The sequence below is a fragment of the Leucopleurus acutus genome (assembly GCF_964270905.1).
Source record: "Leucopleurus acutus genome assembly, chromosome: 7".
NCBI lineage: Eukaryota > Metazoa > Chordata > Mammalia > Artiodactyla > Delphinidae > Leucopleurus > Leucopleurus acutus.
The window spans coordinates 13,538,276-13,560,893 of record NC_139150.1 but is presented as its reverse complement, the minus strand read 5'-3'; the positions used below and the strand labels follow the sequence as shown (position 1 = coordinate 13,560,893).

Here is a 22,618-nt window from a genome sequence, read left to right as displayed (position 1 = left end):
AGAAAACTGGAGTGGCTATACTATGTTTGACAAAACAGACTTTGAAATTAAAAATGTTACTAGAGATAAAGAGGGATTTTTACAATAATAGACGGGTCAACCCATCAGGAAGATATAACAATTATAAACATACATATACCTACCACCAGAGCCCCAAAATATGTGAAGCAAAAACAGACAGTTGAAGGGAGAAACAGAAAATTCAACAATAATAGTTTCAATTATGGATAGAACAACTATGTGGAAGATCAACAAGGAAATAGAAGACTAGAACAACACCATAAATCAACTAGACCTAGTACACATCTGTAGAACATTCTACCCAACAAGAGCAGAATACACATTTTTCTCAAGTGCACATGAAACATTCTCTAGGATAGATCATATGCTAGGCTATAAAACAAGCCTCAGTTAGTTTAAAAGGATTGAAATCACATATTTCTCTGATCACAATGGAGCAAAATTAAACATTAATGACAAAAAGAAATTTGGGGAATTTCCAGATCTGTGGAAATTAAACCACACATTCCTAAATATCCAATGGGTCAAAGAAGAAATCACAGGGAAATCAGAAAATACTTTTAGATGAATGACAATGAAAACACAACATACCAAAACATATGGGATATAGCAAGAGCAGCACTTAACAGAAAATCTTTTGCTATAAATGCCTGTATTAAAAAAGAAGAAAGCCCTCAAATCAATAACCTAATCTCCACTTTAAGACAGTGAGAACAAAGTACAAAGCAAGCCGAAGGAAATAAATAATAAGGATTAGAATGGAAATTAATGAAATAAAGAGTAGAAAAACAACAGAGAAAATCAACCTAACCAAAAGTTGGTTCTTTGAAAAGATCAACAAAATTAACAAAGCTTTAGTTAAGCTCTTTATGAAAAGAGAGAAGACTCAAATTGCTAAAATCACAAATGAAAGAAGAGGCATTATTTCCAATATTCTACAAGTGGAAAGGATTATAGAGGAATACTAAGGGATCATCTCCTAAGATTCAGTCTGGTCTCTCTGTTTACCCTTTCAAGGTACCAGATGGAACATAAGTGTCACCCTAAGTGAAAGCCACCAAAGGCCTAATTACTAGGGAGGTCTTCAGAAATCATTATAAGAGAGAGTTAAGAGGAATTCAGGCTCCTGAATTGAGCTACATGGAGCTGGGAAGATGATTCCAATAATAGTTCATCGTCTGCCATTCTGACTTTCCTTGGACTCAGCTTCAATAGACTCATGCTTGAGTCCCAGGAAACCCTAACAACAGCCTGGCTTAAAAATGCTCAAATCTTCATGAGGTATTGGGAGACAAGACTTCAGTAGCATGGTATTGATTGGTTACAGTGGTGATTAGCATTGACAATGACAAGAGTCAATTATATCTCATAAAACTGGAAAAGGAAAAAAAAAACAATGACAAGGGCCAGGACTTCCTGGTTTAGGAGACTCCTCCCTCAGTACAACAAAATTGCCCTGGCCATCAGGCACTTACACCCTCGGCACATACCTCCGTGCACTTCAGCAACAGTATGGTGTCTTTGGTGGTCAAAGCAGTGTGACAACCATGGAGATGGGCTGCTCCAATTTCCCTTGATTAAAGAACTTGCCATCAGTTGCAAGGGGGATATTAGCTGACAGCCTCCAGCTGTTAATGCCTTCAAGCCCTACCTTAGCTTTCAAGCTGAGGCCACGCTCTTTCCAAGAAGCCCTCAACCAATGACTAAACACTAGAGCCTGACCATTTCTATGGAAGAAAATAACTTTATCTTTTAGGACTGAAAAATAATGCAAACTGTAAATTGAAGGAGTTTAGCTAGGTGATATAACAGAACCAGAGATTCTCTCTAGTTCTTACAGTCCATAAATCTGTTGAAAAGAATCTGGGAAAGTTTTATATGGATTATCAGTCCTTTGGTTTGTGACACTGGCTATTATTCCTGGGGATTCACGTGATCTTAGCTTTTTAGTTCATGAATTACTCAAGGTCTTACTGGCCCTGTCTCTGATTGCTAAATTCTAGCTTTGTACAATCTTGTTATTTTCCAAGTTATTCTGGTAAATTAAATAAGAGGAAATTCCATTAATATTAAACGATATGATTATGAAACTGCAGGTTGAAGGATTTCTACTGGGTGCTATATGAAATATAAGACATATCTCCTGTCAGGAAGCTGCCTGACAACCTTAGTCTGATTCTCCTCTGAAGCAAATCTGCAAAATTATTAAACTGGATTGTGAAACATGAGGCAAGTGACAACAAACAGAATAGCTTTCTATCATTTGGAGAAAAGAACTGAGGGATAGCTGAGTCACTCTGCTATGGTTAGTATTTGTATTGTAAATGCAACTCAGAAGAGTAACAACTTCATATTATCAGATAAATACAAATTAGTGTGGAATCAAAGAGTTGCCCTCACTCATTTCCTATTCTCACTCCTGCTTTGGGGAGAGAGGTTCTTTTAGCATGCTAAGAGAGGCAGTTAATATACAAATTAGCTAGAGAAAGGTTTCACCTCTGACTGCTCTAAGGCCTGAGGTCTATCCAAGGCCTTCATCATGCTAGACACCAGCAGAGGGTCTGGTTGAAGGAGGAGAACTGGCCAATAAGGAACTGGCAAGTACCCACCCAAGGTTAACTGGATAGGGAGTGAGAGACTACCCAAGGGATAAATAAGTGTTTTGCACCATCCTCTGGATTTTGTATATATTTTTACCAGCTACTTATCAGATTGATAATGAACTACACCAGCATACCATGATTCGATAATGGATTCCACCTAAATATCATTACAGACTTTGAGGGACATAGCAGTGAGGTGACACCATAAGTCCAATTCTCTGTTGAAAAAGAGAAAAAGAAACGAGTGTCAAAACAAAAAGACAAAAAATAATAGAACTGAAATTCAGCAATGTACACATTCCAAACTAATAAATATCATCTGAACTTAGATTTTTTTTAAAAAGGATACATCTTCCTTTCAATTTAAAACGTGGAGCTTTTAATGAATTTTGACTTTTCTACAACTCCAAGGGCCTCCTTCCGTGTTGCATAAATAGTGGGGGAGAGGGGAGCATCATTCACATAAATGTGAGTGTGAATGGCGCCCCCTGTTGGTAGCCACCTGAACTTCCTATTCTTGAATCCATCTCTGCCTTCAGGAAAAATTACAAGTGCCTAATATGGTTCATAAGGTCCCTCTTCCTGCTTTAGCTTCTACACTCCAGATTTTTGGCTGTATCCTGATCTGCTTAACCTCCAGCTCATTGCCAAGCTCTTTTTTCCCCTCCTCCTGGGGTTTGCAGAAGTTGTTCCCTTTGCCAAGCAAATTCTTCCCCACTCCCATACTCCTTGAACTAAGTTATTTGCTTCTTCCAGGACTTAGGATGAGGCGTCACTTCTTCTGGGAAACCTTTGCCTAATGCTAAAATAACTAAAACATATTGAGAACATATTATAGGGCATGTGAGAGAACTTAGGACTGTTCTAAGTTCTTTCACATACATTAACATTTATAACTACCAAGATAACTGTGGGAAGTAGGTAGGATTATCCCATTTCACAGATGAGGAAACTGAGGCACAGACAAAGGAAATTCCTAAAATAGTGTTACACAGATGGGCCATGAACTGTGAGAAAACGGTAAGAACAAGGGATTGGAAGTCACAATGAAGTGAATTGTGCTAGGACGGGGGTCTTCCGAGCAAGCACGCTGTTAAGATCGGAGAACTACGGTAAGGGAGAGGTGGTGCCTGCACTGGCGATTTCTGGAGATGGTGCAACCTCTGATGGTGACACTGTCCAGGGTTCCAACTTGGAAATGGGAGGCTGGAGTGGAGGAATGGTGTCCTCGGCGACAACGTTTTCTAAAGGAATTCACTGTATTTCCCTGGCATCCAGCACAGTATGTTCTAAATTCTCTTAAACTATCTGTTGAATATACGTGGTGAAATGCAGCCCTTCCAGGCAAGCGCCAACCGAAGTTTCTTCAACCGCTTCTGGCTTTGGCTTCCCTCTCACAACCAGAGCACTAGTCTCTGCCAGGACTCCCAGGCTGCTCTCACTCCCTTAACCTCGGGTGCAGCTGCAGCCCAAGCTGCGTTCCCTGAGCGGTTTATCCACGTCTGGCCCCTGAAGCAGAGAACTCGCCTCAGAAATGGGCCTCGAGAAGGAGCGTGGGGCAAGGCACACTAGTTCAAGCCCAGACGGCCGGCATTGGAAGTTCAGGAGCTTGGCGACAGCGCCACATCGGTCCCTTAGGTCGTCCTCAGGCCCAGCCCCCACGGAGCGAGTCGAAGCCTGGTCGTGAGTCGGCCGCTCCGCTTCAGAGAAAAGCGCTAGGCCTCTAGCCAGCTGCTACAGGGAACCTCCCCTCCCGCCGACTCCCGCGCGCCTTTGCGCGCCCGCGGCCCTGGCGTCCTAGGCGGCGGGAAGCCCGGCCCCGCCCCCATGCTCCGGGGAGGGGTTCGACCGCAGCAGGCCCCGCCCACGCCGCACGCACTGCCCCTCGGCAACCGGCACAACACAACAAAATGGCCGCCGCACCGCTGAGCGCCTGAAGGGAGCGACCAGCGCCTCTCCGCCCGGCGTCGGCCCGCGAGCTCGCTCGGCCCGGCTCCTCCGTGGTGAGTGGCCCTGGTGGAGGCCGTTCTCCGGCATCCAGACGGAGCGGTGGGGTGAGGGGCGAAAGCGGGAAGGCCTGAACCGAGCGTGGGATGGATTCGGGGCGGGGGCGTGTGCCGGGGAATTGGGATTGGATGGGAAGGAGGGGAGGGCCCGGAACGGGCGTGGGGAGGAGGAGGATGGAGGGAGGTTTGGATGGGAAATGAGGAGGTCAGGGGTGGGGTGCGGCGTGGAGGAAGATGGGGTCCCGTCACCGAGCGGAGGAGGGAGGAGGTGTGCCAGGTGTATGCGGGGAATGACGGGTACAGGATGGTTTGGGTATCCTGACGGGCGTCCTGGGATCGGGCGGAATACAGTACATGGAGAATAATGAGAGTTAGGATATTGGGAAGAAATATTTGAAGGAGGGGAAGAGCAAATACTTTGTTGTATAACCGTTAAGGGACAGGTGCATTTTGAAGTCAAAACTTGGCTTCACGTCTTGATTCGGCCACCTGTGTTACCGGCTCTGCGATTTGGGCGTGGTCCTTAACCTTCCCGAGCAAATGTTTTCTTGTTTGTAAAAACTAATCGCTAATTACTTTCGAGTGTACGCTGTGTGCCAGATTCAGTTCTGAGTCCTTTAGTCCTTTACGTTAACTGATTTAGAATTTAAAATAACTTGTGTGAGGTTTTCATCCCCATTTCAAAAGTGATGAAACTGTGGATCAGAGAGGTTAAATAATTTGCCTTATGTCACACAAAAAGTGGAAAATTAACATTTGAACTCAGGTTGCTTAGTTCCAGAATCCAAGCTCTTAATTCTTAATGATACCCTGTCGCTTATCAATGAGGTTAATAATTTTGACCTTACACACCATCTGCGAGAACTTAAATTTGGTAATGTCTTTAGAGTGCTTAGCACAGTCCTTTCTTCACTCATTCAACAAATATTTATTGTGCACCAAACAATAAACAAATAGAGTCCCTACTGTCTTGTAGCATAAACTCTAGAAGGAGAAACAAGTCGTTTCACAAATAATCATTTAATTCTAATTGTAAGGTGTTGTAAAGGATGCTATTTGGTGCAGAGACCTAATCCTGTTGTGCGTTTTGAGTGTAGAAACCCTGCCTTCTCAGCCCTGTATTCTTAGAGCCTAACACAGTTCTTGGTGCATAAAAGTTGCCAAATAAAATTGGATGGCTGAATAAATAAAATACTGGAAAGGGATGGGGAGCTTGGTTTTTTGGGTACCTGAGTAGAATGGAGAGAGATGTGAGAGGAGAGTTCAGGATGTTAATAGGATGCAGAAGGACACAGATGTCAGGGTGTTGGAAGGGAAAGGCAAGTAGATAGGCAGTTGGGTTGAGATGAAGAGGAATGGGTGGAAGTTTGATTATTTTGTTTGAAGAGGGGTTAATTAGAAGTCAGAGTATTGGAATGGATTAGGATGTTAGAATATTCGCTGTGATGAGCAGTTTGGGAAATCAAGATGGATATAGAAGTGTTGAGTCAGGGTACTGGAAACAACTATAGAGAAATGGAGGAAACTAATACAGTGTTAGGGAATTGGAACAGAATTTGTGGGAGAACTTGGCAATCAGGATAGGATGAAGGACGGGAGGCAGAGGTTGACGAGCACAGGATGGAGAATTGCCATTGGAGAGGAATAGGAGTCAGGATATTTGAAAGGACTAGTTAGAGAGTAATAGTGTTTAAATGGGTGAGGGTATGGGATGAAGTCGAATTGTAGGGAAAGTACTGAGATGTGATTAAAGGGCTAAGGGATGCAGTGGAGAAGATATGGAGGTCAAGAAATGGGGATGGATATTTGCATATTGGAGTGGCTGGAAAGAGAGAAGGAAGGTTTGAGGATTATTGAGGTCTGCCTCATTGGAAAAGATCAGAGAAGAAGGTGGAAAGTTAGGAATGTTAGGAAAGGCTGGATAGAGGTGGAGGTGTGGTCTCTACTAAGCTGTGACGGAGGGGATTGTTAGATCAAGGCAAGTATCTGAGTCTGAGAATGACTGGATGCCTGGTCATCTGATTCTGATGATAACATCATCCAACAGCTTTCCTTACTCAGCAGACTACCTTCTGGGCCTTCAAAGTGTGTCTCCAACTCTGGACTTGTTTTGCTTGTTTTGTTTTCTCTTTATCCTGCCCTTCACATACTCTAGCCCTATGTCTCAGCTCTGTCTTCTCTTTTCTGTTGCTTAGTCTTTGTTTATATTATTGCAAACTACAGCCTAGGTCAAACAACAGCCATATCTGTCTCTTTAAATTGTGGTTCAAGGTGTTACTACCCCCAGGTGATAGTCTCTGAAATAATGCCAGCCTTTCTCAAGCACAGTAAATCCCTAACCTCATTTCACTGAGTTAGCTGTTCTATGAGATCCTACGTCCAGGCTTTACAGGAGCTATGGCAACCAAGGGAGGGGGGTCTGGCAATGCACTGTGACTTTGGAACCATCATTTAATCTTTCAGGTTACAATTCATTAAAGGAAAGAGTTGATTTCAATTTCTGGAATCCATTCTAATATATTTCTTTAACTCTATAAATGAGTAAGGCAGAGTTTTTCTAATCAGGTGAGGTAACAAAGGACTGCATGATATTCTAGTGAGGCCCAAAGAGTCTTGGTTATTAGGATGTTCTGAGAGGCATTCAGCATGGTTCAATATTTTAAGAATTTAGAGATAAGACTAAGGTGCAGGATACAAAATAATTGCATTGCATAAAAATATAGGATGTGCATTTTTTAAACCAAGAAACTAAAAAAATATATAAGCCATATCTCTGTAACATGTAGCATACTATCATTCTAATTTTATAATTTTCTATCATGCTATGGGATAGAGAAAGTCATATACAAGTGGGAACTGGGCCCTGTGCCTCTCCTCTTTTAACTTTTAAATCTCTTGCCTTTATGAAAACTATATTTAATTTAGCAATGAATAAAATTATACTATTAAAGCACATGCCTCTTAGCTCTTCTCAAGCTTGAGTATATTATTATTTAGAAAGAGAGCACCAGTGCAACTTAACACAGAATGAGGAGTATTACTAAGAGACTTTGCCTTGGCAGAATGGTGAGACAAAAATTGTTTACCACGCTTCTGAAATTAAGACCCAAAACCATGTGGCTATGGCATAAATAGCAGTTATGTGAATTGAGGGAAAGATTTTCTGACCCATGTGGATGATATGACATGAAAAAATGAAAGAGAAAGTAAAGACATAGATCTGCAGTTTAAAGTGACCTAGACTATTGGAACAAGGTAGTTGGCCATGTTGTACTGTATACCTGTGAAATAATAGTCACGTTTTTAAAATTTCGCAGGTTTTTGTTACCTTCAAACTAGTCACCTTAAGAAGCTAGATCATGAGTTCCGTGATGCTATTACTATATTAAATTTTCTGTTTTTCTTTCAGGAATAGTTTTTATAGTGTATGTCGTCCATTAATCAAGGTTGTTTAGTGGCACTTGTTTATGATCTGTTTTGTCTAAGGCACTATCCTAGGCCCTACAAAGTGAATCAAACATGATCTGGCCTCCAGAAAACTCAGTCAGCAGTATGACATGGTAATGAAGTCAGGGGCTTTGGAATCAGATCAGGATTCAAGTCTTGGCTTAACCAATTAGTTATGGGACTTTGAACAAATTATTTAACCTCTTAATCTTTAAAATGGGAGATAATAACACCTATTTCATAGAGTTGTGTTTAATCCTTCTAATGTGATGATACATACAAGAGCTTATCACAATATTTGGCACATGGTAAAGTTAATAATCAAACTGGGAAAATAAAAACAAAATGTAGTTGAAGTGATAGATCTAGTTTTCTTGTGAGACTTATAAATTAATTCTGAAAGCAGGACCCAAAGAGGAATTCCAGAAATGTTTTGGGCAAGATCAGCATTCCTAGAATGACTAGTCATTGAAAGGTATTAACATCTGTTAAATGTTGGTTAATTGATTCGATATATTAATGGCAGCTCTCCTTTACATATATTGTATGTGTTCTAAGCATTTAAAAAATAAGTTTCTTTAAAATCCCAGCCTGTATAATAATACCCATGTACATACCTGTGAAGGTGTATTTATTATACATGAAGATGTTCACACATCAAATCACTATAATATCTCTTTCTAATACCAACTTATATGGCATTAAGATTTTTTTTTAGACTTCCGTGGTGGTCCAGTGGTTAAGACTCCATGCTTCCAATGCAGCGGGCACGGGTTCGATCCCTGGTTGGGGAACTAAGATCCACACGCTGCCACGCTGTGCGGCACAGCCACAAAAAAAAAATAAAATAAGTTTTTTTTTTTTAAAGCTACGATTTATTATTATTATTTCTTTTTTTTTGGCCATGCTGTACACAACATGTGAGATCTTAGTTTCCCAATCAGAGAACAAACCTGCGGCCCCTGCAGTGGAAGCACGGAGTCTTAACCACTGGACCACCAGGGGAGTCCCTGGCATTAAGATTGGAGCTATCCAAAAACTTTGGATTGCAAACTACTTTTCTAAAAAAGAATTTGTGTTTTATCTTCACATTTTAAGTAGTGAGAGTAGGGGAGATTGTGGATATTGAGCAAAAGTAGAATCATTGTTAATGCAGCCTTGTTCAAGACCTATGCTTCTTATAAGATTTTTTGGTCTAAAAGTTTGTCAAATTTATAGTTTATGCAATGTACTTATAAGAGCAATTGTATAACATGAAAATCTTTTTTTCATAAACCTAACTTGTAAGTTAGGGCTCTTGGTATTGAGAACTAATACTACTCATGAAGATATCCTATGGCTGAAGTACTAAATAGCATTTTATTGGTTCCAGGTTCTTTATGAATAATTCATTCCATAAGTGGTAATTATCTACTATCTTTTAGGCTCTGTTCTAGGCCTGGAATACATCAGTGAACAATATCCCTACTTTCATGGAACTTATATTCTACTGGATTAATTATGTGATTTGACTTACAAATTAATTTGAGAGGAGAACTAATGCCAGCTAGCATTGTGTCTGACCAAGTCATTTACCATTCTGGGCCTTAATTTTCTTACATAAAAAGTAAAGGAATTTGGTCAAATGATTTTTGACAAGGGTACCAAGATCATTCAATGGGGAAAGGGAAGTCTTCAAAAATCATGCTGGGAAAACTGGATATCCACATGCAAAAGAATGAATTTGGACCTTTACCTAGCACCATATACAAAAATTAGCTCAAAATGGATCAAAGACCTAAATGTAAGAGCTACAATTATAAATCTCTTAGAAGAAAGCATAGGGCAACAGCTTCATGGCATTGGATTTGGCAGTGATTTCCTGGATATGACACCAAAGGCACAGGCAACAAAAGAAAACATAGACAAATAGGACTTCTTAAAAAGTTTTAAATGAGCATCAAAAGACAATATCACAGAGTAAAAAGGAAACCACAGAATGGGAGAAAATTTTTGCAAATCATATATCTGATTAGGGTTAATATCCAGATTATATGGAGAGAATTTCTGAAGAGTTTTAAAAAATGAAAAGACAAGACTGAGGGCAAGCATTTATAGCACAAGAAATTAGATGTAGAGGTCCGTGTGGCTGGAGCCACAGAGTTGAGGGAACCAGTGACAGATGTGAGGCTAGAGACAAGGCTGTATTATGGGGGACCTCATAGGTCATGGTAAATATTTCATTTATTACAGACAGATTAACTTTTTTTTTTTTTCGGATTAACTTTTAAAATAGATCAGTCTGGCTGCAATGTAGTGATGGAGGAGGAAGGCAAGAGAGCTTGTAGACAGATCAGTTAGAAGCTATTATTAGTAGTTTGATGAGGGCATGGATTAGAGTAGATGACAGTGGAGATGGAAAGAATGGACTATTTTGAGAGATATTTAGGAGGTAGAATTGACAAAACTTGGTGATTGTTTGGTTATGGGAAAAAGGGAAAGGGAAGCATCAAGAATGACTCCCAGGTTTCTGTCTTATTCCCAAGAGCATTGTTCATAGTTAGGGAACACTGGAGGAGGAACAGGGTGGGAGGAAAATGAGGGAGGAATGAGAGAAATGATAAATTCAATTTGGACATGTTGATTCAGGATGCCAATGAGATGTCAGGTAGCAGTTGGGAATAGGGGTCTGGAACTCGGAGAAAGGTTGGATTGAAAATATAAATATTAGTATACAGGTGGCATTGGGAACCATGGGTGTTCATTAGATTGTCTAAATTAAGATTAGGAAGACCAGAAGAGACTGAGGAGCTCTGACATTTAAAGATTGAATAGGAGAGCCTTGGCCAGCAAAGGAGGCCAAGGAGTGGCCAGGGAGACGGAAGGATAGGAGAGGATGGCGTCCCAGAAGCCAAAGGAAGAAACTGTTTCAGGAAGGAGAGACTGCTCATCAGTATGAAATACTGCTGGTTGCCAAGTATTTCCACCTTCCTTCCATCTAGGACCCCTTATGGGTAGAAGAAACATTGTGACAAGTTTGGTCCAATAAATTGAGAACCGTCATGACAGGTAAGGCTTCTGGCTGGAGTATGTGTCAGTACAGACCCTCTAGAGGTCTCTTCCCTCTGTTAAAGTAATCAGCAATGTCTGAAATAGTGTCTGCTCCCATCAGCTTGGAGTAGTTTGGGTTCTAGCATCTATAACTTCTGTAGTCTTGAAAATTCTAGAAATAAATAGTTTAGATAGCTCTAAAAATTAACCTTGTTAAATATACTGGAAACTCTTACAGGTTTTGATGGATACCTGGCTTTATTCTTGCAATGAAGAAAGGTCCTCAGCAAAAAATTTCCAAAGCAAAGACGCCACCATCATCTCACTCTCCTAGTCCATCATCTGTTACATCCAATATGAGATCTAGGTCACTTTCACCTTTAAGTGGATCCGAGACTCTACCTTTTCATTCTGGAAGACAGTGGTATGAGCAAGTTGAGATTATAGGTGAAAACCCTATGCTTTTGGACTACCAAGACCATCAAGGTATTGCTTTTAATCTAAGAATTTCACCAAATACTCTTAAGTACAGATGGAAAATATTCAACTTACATTTTTGGTCCAAATATAACATATATCCAACTACTAACTTGAACCATTGTTTTTTATTGACAGGAATTGTGTAGGGACAGTGGGGGGATGGAGGCTTCTGGGTGAGGGTGAAGATGTCTAAAAGCGGTAGGAGAAGGGAGTTTCCTGAAAGAGGAAGCTTTATTTCCTGTGTTGGGAGAGTGCCTTAAAGCTCATATGCCAAATTTACCATAATCCTTGGCTGGGGGGAGGGCATATCTGTTCACTTCAGAATGGAGTGCCTTAATTCAGTATAAAAATGCTATCCACCCCTGGGCTATTCCAGTCTGCTTATTAGCATCTTGCTTATTAGCAATCTGTGAATGGACTAATTTCCACATAAGGGACATATAAATGTTCCACCAAGGTTTTTTTTTTTTTTTAATTAGTATATAGCAGAGTTTTTATTTTTCTTTTTGTAATTGAAGTATAGTACAGTATTGGTTTCAGGTGTACAACATAGTGGTTTGACACTTATATACATTATGTTAGTTTCTGCTTTATAAAAAATGAATCAGTTATACATATACATATGTTCCCATATCTCTTCCCTCTTCCACCAAGGTTTTTATTTTTTCTTAAAAGCATTCTGTTAGTCTGGGAATCTATAATGTGATTAAGTGTGAAAGAAAACTATGTGATTTCTTTGCTAAGTCATGAAATCACAGTCATCAAACTCTGTTGACATGAATATTGACCAGTGTTTATTAATAAACATTATCAGCCTTGAGTTGACTGTACCCTTGCTGCCCGTTGGTACATTGTTATTTCTAATTTTTTTTTTTTTTTTTTGTGGTACGCGGGCCTCTCACTGCTGTGGCCTCTCCTGTTGCGGAGCACAGGCTCCGGACGCGCAGGCTCAGCAGCCATGACTCACGGGCCCAGTCGCTCCACGGCATGTGGGATCCTCCTGGACCGGGGCACGAACCCGTGTCCCCTGCATTGGCAGGCGGACTCACAACCAATGCGCCACCAGGGAAGCCCTGTTATTTCTAATTTGATTAATATTTTAGAATATGTTCTTTCCTAGAATGGCCCAAATTTTAAAAATTATTTTATTTTGAACCAAAATAAATGTAATATTAACTTATTATGAGTAATCATCGGGAAACTTTGGCCCACAGCCTGGATCTGAACCCAGGATTAATTATCTTTGATTCATAAAGAAAGAACCAAGAGGCAATTTTCTCTTTTTTTTGGATGGTTTTGCAGAATTTAACATAGCTTTTTTAAAAATATTTTTTTAAATTGGAGTATAGTTGATTTACAATGTTGTGTTAGTTTCATGTGTACAGCAAAATGAATCAGTTATTCATATACATATATCCACTCTTTTTTAGATTCTTTTCCCATATAGGCCATTACAGAGTACTGAGTAGAGTTCCCTGTGGTATACTAACATGGCTTTAACAAGCTGTGACTGCAATATCCAGGAAGGTCTTAAGATAGGGTGTGCTATCCATTAAGTTAGTACTTTATCTCTATAAACTGTGTTATGATCCTCTGTATTTAAAAGAGCAACAAATTTGAGTTTCCTACCATAAAAAAGAAATAGGAAAAGAGGTGTCATCTGAACGTGGGTTGGAAAAGAATTTCCAGACTCAAGGCAGAATGTAAAGAAGATAGAATTTATTAGAGGGAAGGGTTGCTGCCAGAACAGCGGGCCGACTTCCTAGTAGTCTGGGAGAGTCGGGCCCAAACATGTGCTATTGATTAGCTTTTATAGCCAGAAAACAAAGGAATGGTCCGAGGTGAAAATTTCATTTACTGATTGGTCGAGGCACATATACCTTCCTTCTATAGGGTGGGAGTGGAAAAGGGCAGATACCTTTCCTTATTTGGGACAGGCCCGGTAGCCCAGGCGGGCGTTGCCCAGGTGGGCTCAGGAATTTCGTAACCATGGCAACATGGTAGGGAAGACGATTAAGAGTCGGTAGGGGGGGCTTCCCTGGTGGCGCAGTGGTGGAGAGTCCCCCTGCTGATGCAGGGGACATGGGTTCGTGCCCCGGTCCGGGAGGGTCCCACATGCCGCGGAGCGGCTGGGCCCATGAGCCGTGGCCGCTGAGTCTGCGCGGCCTGTGCTCCGCGACGGGGGAGGCCACGGCAGTGAGAGGCCCGCGTACCGCAAAAAGAGTCGGTAGGGGGTATAACGCTGAAACTTTTTGAAGGAGGGTCATTCTTTGTCCTTGAAGCACCATTGTCCTTGGAGCACCACAAGAGGATTTTTAAGAATTCCAGTGTTTTTGAACTTCAGATTAGAATTTTAAAAAACAAACAACTAAATAATGCCAATATATATATTTTTAAAAATAGCTAACATTAAAATACTGCTAAAAACCTCAGTGCTGCATATAATTAAAAGTATAAATTTTAGATTCATCTGCCTGGGTTCAAGTCCTAGATTTGCACATTTCTAGCTGCAAGATCTTGAATAAATTATTATAATTTCTTTTATAAAGGGGAACAGTAATTTCTATCCCAAAAGTTTGTTGTACAAATTAAAATTTTTAAATTAATTAATTTTATTTTTGGCTGCGTTGGGTCTTCATTGCTGCGCGCAAGCTTTCTCTAGTTGCGGGGAGCGGGGGCTACTCTTCGTTGCGGTGCGCGGGCTTCTCATTGCGGTGGCTTCTCTTGTTGCAGAGCATGGGCTCTAGGCGCGCGGGCTTCAGTAGTTGCAGCGCGCGGGCTTCAGTAGTTGCAGCGCGCAGGCTTCAGTAGTTGCAGCACGCGGGCTCAGTAGCTGTGGAGCGCGGGCTCTAGAGCACAGGCTCAGTAGTGGCGCACGGGCTTAGTTGCTCTGCAGCATGTGGGATCTTCCCAGACCAGGGCTCAAACCTGTGTTCCCTACATTGGCAGGCAGATTCTTAACCACTGCGCCAGCAGGGAAGTCCCCAGATTATATTTTTAAATGTAAAGTATTCAGCACAAAGCTTGCACACAATTAATATTTATAGAGTATAACTGTTATTGTCATTATTATGAAATGCTACATAAAGTAAAATATTATTATTAAAACATTGCAAATAGAACTAGCCAGCTGTTTTTACATTTGCATTGCTTTAAAAAATTTTTTTGTTATATAACATCAAGACAATTTGTTTTTCAAAGTATTCATGTCTTCCTCTACTGATAATGATCTGTTTGTGTAATTTCAGAAGCTGATTCACATGAAGGAGTTCGATATATTACCGAGGCCCTGGTTAAAAAACTTACTAAACAGGACAATTTGGCCTTGGTAAAATCTCTGAACCTTTCACTTTCTAAAGATGGTGGCAAGAAATTTAGGGTAGGTTACCAACATTTCTGAATACACACATTGTTTTTAATTTTTCTGTGCTTTAAAATTTTTTTTAAAAGAGTATATTAGATTTACAGCACCCTAATGTCACCGAATTTGTTGCAGATCTTTTATTGTTTCTAGTGAAAGTTCTCCATCAGAAGTGTGACATCTTCAAATTCATAAGCTCCTATTATTCTACACATTATTGATTCTCTCTAGAATGAGTCCGCAAACTACAGCCTGTAGGCCACATTGGGCCTACTGCCTATTTTTGTTAATAAAGTTTTATTGGAGCAGAGCTACACTCCTTTGTTTACATATTGTCTGTGGCTGTTTTTGCACTACAATGGCAGAGGTAAGCGGTTGTCAAAGAGACTGTCTCACAAAGCCAAAAATATTTACTATTTGGCCTTTTACAGAAGTTTGCGGATCCTTGCTCTAGACTGTTCACTACTTTATTCATAAACTACAACATGAGCACATTGTAATAGACAACTTAATTTTTTAATTGGAAATAATATAAACGTAGATGCCTACTACATTAGTCACAAAAATTAATTCCAGAAGATTGAAAATATTAATGAAAATGAAACAAAAATCAACCAACAAAAGTGCTATAAAATTATTAGGAAAGAATATAGGAGAATATATTTTTAAATCTTAGAGTTGGGAAGGCCTTTCTAAGCAAACACCAACCCTAATACCACAAAGAAAAATATTGACAGATTTAGCTTACTTAAAAAACTTAAAAAGTTGTGTTTAATGAACGATATCTTTTAAAAAGTTAAAGCAAAACAACAAGCTGGCAGATAGTGTTTCCAGCATATGTAACAATATCCACATAATATATAGAGCACCTACAGTTCAGTAGAAAGAGACAGCTAAATGGAAAATGTGCAAAGGATATGACAGTTTGTTCACAAAAATATTATAAATGGCTAATGTTAACATGAAAATATGGTCAATTTCATTCGTATCAAAGAGGTGTGAAATAGAACAATAGTTTGATGCCATTTTCTGTCTTGTATGTCTGATGGACAATAATTAAAAAGATTATTTCAGTGTTCAGAAAGGTGTGAGAACTGGATATTCTCATATGGTCTCAGTGGATGTATAGATTAGTACAGCATTTTAGGAAAACAGTTTGATAGTATTTATCAAAATTTCAAATGTATTTGTTTGATCCAGCAATCGAGTTTATACTTACTGAGTTTATACTCACCAACACAGCAGTTCTACTCCTTGATATCTATTAATATTTGCACACGTATCCAAAATTGTCTGAATAGTCATGTTTATTAAGCATTATTTAAGATGGAAAAATTGGAAATAACCAAATGTCTGTCAATAGGGGATTGCTTAAAAAAATTATGGTGCAATATACCATGAAATACTATCAAGTTTCTTAAAAGACAAGAACAAAACCCAAAAAACCCCAGAACTCTATGTATTAATGTGGGGAAATGTTCCAGTATATTTAAATGCAACAAACAAATTCTAAAATATTTTGTATAGCAAGGTCTCAAAATATATTTTTTAAAATTGTTTTTCTATCTATGTATATATAGATGTAAATGAATAGAAAGGCCTATATGTATACATATGTATATGTATGTGTATATACACCAGCCTCTTAACAATGGTTACTTTTGAGCAGTGAGATTTTTTATGGGGGCCTGCAGACTGATGAAGAGAGCTTTTTGTTTTGTTTGAAATTTTTATTAGAATATATTTATGTCTTGTGTAATTAAAAAGGAAAAAAGGAGACATCCTGGAGTTTAAAGGGTGTGAAAATGAAATATCAAGTTAGTAAATCTTTACTGTGTGGTTATTATATGCCAGGCATTATGTTAGGCTGTGGGAATAGATACAGAAGTCAATAAGCTTAGTTTCTGATCTCTGGGAATTTAGAGCTTAGTGTGAAGAATGCCTAGGATTAAGAGGAGAAATAGTGAGAGGGAATCAGAGAAAGAGAGTGAGCACGTGGGAGAGACAGACCCAGTGAAAAAGTCCGAAGGGGCTGTTGGAATAGAAGATCCAAGAGTATGATGAACGGGGGCCAAAGTTGAGAGAACGTCAGGCAGAAAGGATATGCTGTAAAATGTCACCGAATCAGCAAATAGGATGAAAACTTGGAAGAAGTTATTTGATCTGGCAGTTTAAAAAGCCCTTCCTTCTATTTCTTAAACCAACCAGGTTCATTCTTTTAGGGTCTTTGCATTTTTTTCTCTGCCTGGTATTCTCTGTCCCCAGATGTTCACACAACTGGCTTATTATTAGGGTCTCAACTCCATGCACTTCCTCTCTCTCTGAAGCCTTCTCTTAACCCAATTGCAGTTAGCCACCTTCTCCTCAGTCACTCCCTCTCATTCTTTCACTCAATAGATATTTATTTAGCACCTACCATGTGCCAGGCACTAGTACTATAGTAGTGAACACAGCAGACAAAATCTGCCCTCTTGGTGCCTTGCACTCTGTCACATCACGTTACCTTTATTTTCTTGTTAGTATGCTTCAGTGCCTAAAAATTTTGTTTCTTTATTTGTTTATTGGCTTCCCCTGTGAATGAAATCAAGAACCTTGTTTTCCTTATTCACCACTGTTTTTCCATATTTCCAGTACCTAGAACAGCTCCTGACACATAATCAATCCATGTTTGATAAATATTTGTTGCAATGGATGAATGAATGGTGATCTTGGAGAGAACTTTTCGAATACATAGTAAGGGTGGAAGATATATTGCCTTGCCAATAGAATAATAGTGAATGGAAGGCCTCAGAGTGAGCAAATATTCACAACTTTTATGAGAACATGGTGGCAAATAAGAGTGATAAAATGAAAGCTTGGTAGGAAGCAAGTTGGGAGTGAGGTGATTTGTATTATATAGAGGAGACTGAGCATGTTGAACATAGGCTCCTGCAGCAGGGAAATAGTCTGGTTCACCAGTATACTGCCATTGCCCGGCGCCACATCTGACATGTAGTGAGTGGGAAATGAATATCTGTTGAAAAGTGACTGTTTTTAAACTTGAGGGGAAGATCCAGGAGAGAGAAAGAGATTGGAGATACAGGAACACAAGGAGAAGAGATGGGTAAGGTTATGCAAGAGCGTAAGTACCTAGTTGAACTTTGAAGAGGGGAGAAAGGGAGAGGCATAGAAAAGACGAGGTGGAGAAAAGGATTGATGGGGAAATTCTCATTGGATAGTCTTCAGTTTCTTAGTGCGTAGGAAGTGTTGTCCGCTGAGGGGCAAGGAGAGTTTGGCGACCTGGAGAGAGTGGCCACTCCTGGCTGAGGAGAGCCACACCAGAGGATTTTCCGGGGAAGCAGTAAAGGCTTAGTCTCCGGTGACTGATCAGCACATGCTTATATGTCGTGCTTATGTCGAGGCATCTGTTATATAAAGTATTTATTCATTTGTTTCCAATTAGTATATCGAAAATTTGGAAAAATGTGTTAAACTTGAAATACTGAATCTCAGCCATAATCTAATAGGGAAGATTGAGAAGGTAGACAAGCTGTTGAAATTACGTGAGCTCAACTTATCATATAACAAAATCTGGTAAGTAAATACTTCTTTGGGTGGCACTGCAGGGTCGTCATCTTTGTTAAAGAGGTAGATTAATGCTGCTGTGTTACTGAAAGAATCCTTTGAAAGATCAGGCACTTTGATTCTTATTCATTTGTAGTCTAGCCCTTCACATATGATAGCTGCCATATTTTGGCATTACTAAAGTACAGAATAACGTCTGTCATTAACAAAGAAGGAGATACATTTTTTGAGTACCAAATTTTATCTTAATTCCATTTTTGACAGGAAGTTTTCCCAGATGTAGTCTGATTAACTGCCTTATTTCATTAAAAAAGGTGGCATGAAGCAGAATGTTTTAACCCTGTCATTTTGATCCTAAAGATATTTCAACCTGTTTTGAGCCTATGTATTTATCCTAATGTTCTTTGCTCATTGCTGTAATAAATACACACTATCTTGTTTCCACTTCATAATATATATTACTCTGAGAAATAAACATAATAAAACTGACAGTTGCTAAAAATGCACATAGAAAACTTGTTATAGGCAAAATGATACAATTATCAAATCTTGAATATCTTTATATCTATGTATTTTCCCTCCACATAAGACTTGGTATATATAATGACCAGAGAACAAAACAACTAACAGTAGCAGAACCTCTAATATGGCAAAAATGAAATGGGAAAAAAAGTGATTAATGAATCAAATCCTTAATGTAAAGTGTGTATAAAAAAATTGATCCTGATGAAAATAATTTCAGCAAAATAAAACTGAAAATAAAGAAGCTTGGAAATATTTGCCCAGTATAGAGAATTGACCAAGGAATTAAATTGGAATCAACTTGGGAAAGTATTTCATCAATGAAAATTCCTGAATATGGGTGATAATGTTTTATTAATTTAAATATTCTGATTAAAATATTTTTGTTCATAAATACAGTATCATTCTGGGGGTCCACCAGCTCAAAGTAGCAGCCATATCCTGCTGGCATAGCTAATCTTTTGTTGATGATTTAAGGTAATAGTTAAGGACATCTTGTTCTTATGCAGGGCTGTAGCACATAGCACAGTGTGTGCTGTTGAACTTTCTAGCTCTCCCCTTGCTGTCCACTAGTAGTCTTCACAGTGGTTAGTGAGAATGCTACAGACAGACTCTTCTGTGTTGTGGGATCTTAAAGTCTGATAGTAAGATAGGTAGGATTCCTGGGCACAGACAGTAATGAAGAGTTTACTAGAGCTGTTCTGGTAAATTTGTTTTTAGCCACTCTTTTTAAATTCTCATTTATAAATTATAATTATGGAAAGTAACTCCACATAAAACCAAGCCTGTTTATTCTTAAAATACAATGGAGGGGCACTATCATTGTACTTATTACTAAGTTTGATTTTACCCTTTGGTTTCCAGCAAAATTGAAGGTATAGAAAATATGCATAATCTGCAAAAGCTAAACCTTGCGGGAAATGAAATTGAACATATTCCAGTATGGTTAGGGAAGAAGTTAAAATGTTTGCGAGTCCTCAATCTGAAAGGCAACAAGATATCATCGGTAAGTTATTCAAAGTAGCAAGAATATTTAAAAAATTTTTGGATTTGTTGAAGCAAAAAATTAAAATCTAAGTTTTTTTTAAAATGGGACTTCTTCTAATGTCTTTGGTTCTTTGACAAAACATCAAATTCAGACATAAGCTAGTATTCTCTATGGTAATTAAATATAGGCAGTCCTGGTTTTGCATGGTTCCATGGTAGCTAAAAGTTGACCTCTTAGCATTTTCCCATCTTTCATTTCATTTGAGCCTCAAAATACTCTTGTTAAGGAGACAGTGCAGGGATTATTTTTATAATTCTGTGAGTTAGGTACCATTGTCTTATCCCATTTTCAAGTAAAGTCTCAGAGAGGGTAACTCTCTTACCCAAAGTCATTCAACTTGTGCCCGAATCCATGTCACTGAATGGCTAGAGCAGAGTTCTTTTTTTTCAAACTTGTGAATTAATCTGAATTAATCTTGATTATAGTGTTAGGTGTTACAAGAAGTGTTAATCACTAGCTTTTTATAGTAGGGCAACTTTGTTTTCGTGGTTCACATAAGCTAATAATGATGTGTATTTTTCTCTGGAGTATATTTTATGATTTCCTTGTGATATTTATACAGTTAGATATTCAATAAGCATTGAAAAGTAAAAACATTAATTTACTTAAATCTGTATTAAAATTGGTACAATCCTGCTATAATTTAAAGAACTTAAGTCTTAGAATAGAAAATAAAAGATGTGACTTCCAATATGGGTCTAGACTTTGCTTCTGTGACCTTTGGAGAATCTTTCATCTCTCTAAAACTCACTATTTAAATTAGAGAAAACAGTCCCTGCCCTGCCTTCTTTCAGAAGTGGTATGGGGCTCAGATGAAATGATAGATGTGAAAATACTTTAAAAACTATAAGGAATACAGCATTAGAGTTATTTAGTATTTTAAACTTTCACCAGTAGAAGCCAATAATAATAAATAACATTTGTTTAATGCTGTGCAATGTTTATGCTTTCTCATTTCATCTTTATAAAGATCTGGTAAGGTGACTCTACCATTTCACTGTGACAGCCCAAGAGCCTCACAGCCCAAGCCCCATGCCATGTTACACAGCATCACCTTGGAGCTCTTGGAGCTTATGGGGTGATGGGAGGAGGTAGCCATGAATCTGTTTAAAATTTGCCACACATGTTCCAAAAGTAGTTGATCCCTAGATAGGACTGTTAACAGGAAAATCATTTAATAAATATTTATTATTATTTCTAATTTTGTAAGACCTTCTCATCCCAGTTCATATTTGACATTGGCTTCAGTAAGAGTGCACATCCACTTGGGAGAGATTTATTTATACTAGCTATTGATAGTAGTGTTTCTCAACCTTTTAAAATCCCTCTTTGGGTAAATGTAAAAATCTTACTTCAGAACTGTGAGTGTCTCTACATATCCTTATTTCTTTTAACTATCAAGTATAACTGTTACCTGAAGATTTACCAAACTCCTTTTTTATAGCCATTTATATTTTTGATTTGTTCAATCAGCATACTGAAAAGATAATAGGATTAGAGTTTCACAGTCTTGAATTCAAATCCTATTTCATTAACATATAACCTCTGAGCTTTGAGCAAGTCACCTAAATTCTTTGAACCTCAGTTTCATCATCTAGAAAATTAAGATGGTTCTTATATCATAGGTTTTTGTGAGGAGTCACAGATAAAATGGTATATGGAAAATGCCTAATACTGCCCTTGATACATTTTAGATTCTCAAATACTCTTTTCTTTTCCGCCCTTCAAATCACTACTTTTGGATAATAGGTTTCATGAATAGGTTCCTTGCCATGTTAATAGCAATTTCCTTGATTTATTACTTCCCTTAGGTATGTTTATGATTTTTATTTTATTTATTTATTTATTTTTTTAACATCTTGATGTTTATGATTTTTAAATTCAATTATACCAATTATAATGTTACCTATCATTTCAGCTCCAAGATGTAAGCAAATTGAAACCCCTTCAAGATTTGACTTCTGTGATCCTAGCTGAAAATCCAGTTGTGACCCTTCCTCATTACCTCCAGTTCACCATTTTTCACCTCCGTTCACTGGAAAGTTTGGAAGGTCAGCCAGTAACCACTCAGGACAGACAGGAAGCTTTTGAGAGATTCAGTTTAGGTGAGGTGACATATTTTTAAAAAACTAAATTTGGTGGGAGAGGAATTTATTTCAGAAATTATCCAGAAAAAAAATATTTATTATGAACTTTATAATGCTATTAAAATTTGCATATGGGCTTCCCTGGTGGCGCAGTGGTTGAGAGTCCACCTGCCGATGCAGGGGACGCGGGTTCGTGCCCCGGTCTGGGAGGATCCCACATGCCATGGAGCGGCTGGGCCCATGAGCCATGGCTGCTGAGCCTGAGCGTCTGGAGCCTGTGCTCCGCAACGGGAGAGGCCACAACAGTGAGAGGCCCGCGTACCGGAAAAAAAAAAAAAAAAAAATTTGCATAGACAATGGCATCATAAATCAATGAACTCAGCAAATATTCATTAGGCATGTACTATGAGCCAGGCACTGTATCTGGCACTAAAGGTATAATGGTGATC

The 22,618-nt window shown here is 38.8% G+C and overlaps 1 protein-coding gene across 1 annotated transcript in view; it reads left to right on the top strand.

Annotated features, from left to right (window-relative positions):
* Positions 1-4,522: 4,522 nt before the first annotated feature.
* The window catches only part of CNTRL (centriolin), an 84,717-nt gene continuing 66,621 nt past the window's right edge, over positions 4,523-22,618 (top strand). Inside the window, exons 1-6 of the mRNA XM_082843500.1 lie at positions 4,523-4,627; positions 11,346-11,593; positions 14,836-14,966; positions 18,391-18,521; positions 19,899-20,040; positions 22,001-22,187. Coding sequence (XP_082699626.1) covers positions 11,377-11,593; positions 14,836-14,966; positions 18,391-18,521; positions 19,899-20,040; positions 22,001-22,187 — 808 coding nt within the window. The 5' untranslated portion in view covers positions 4,523-4,627; positions 11,346-11,376. The remainder of the gene's footprint in view (positions 4,628-11,345; positions 11,594-14,835; positions 14,967-18,390; positions 18,522-19,898; positions 20,041-22,000; positions 22,188-22,618) is intronic.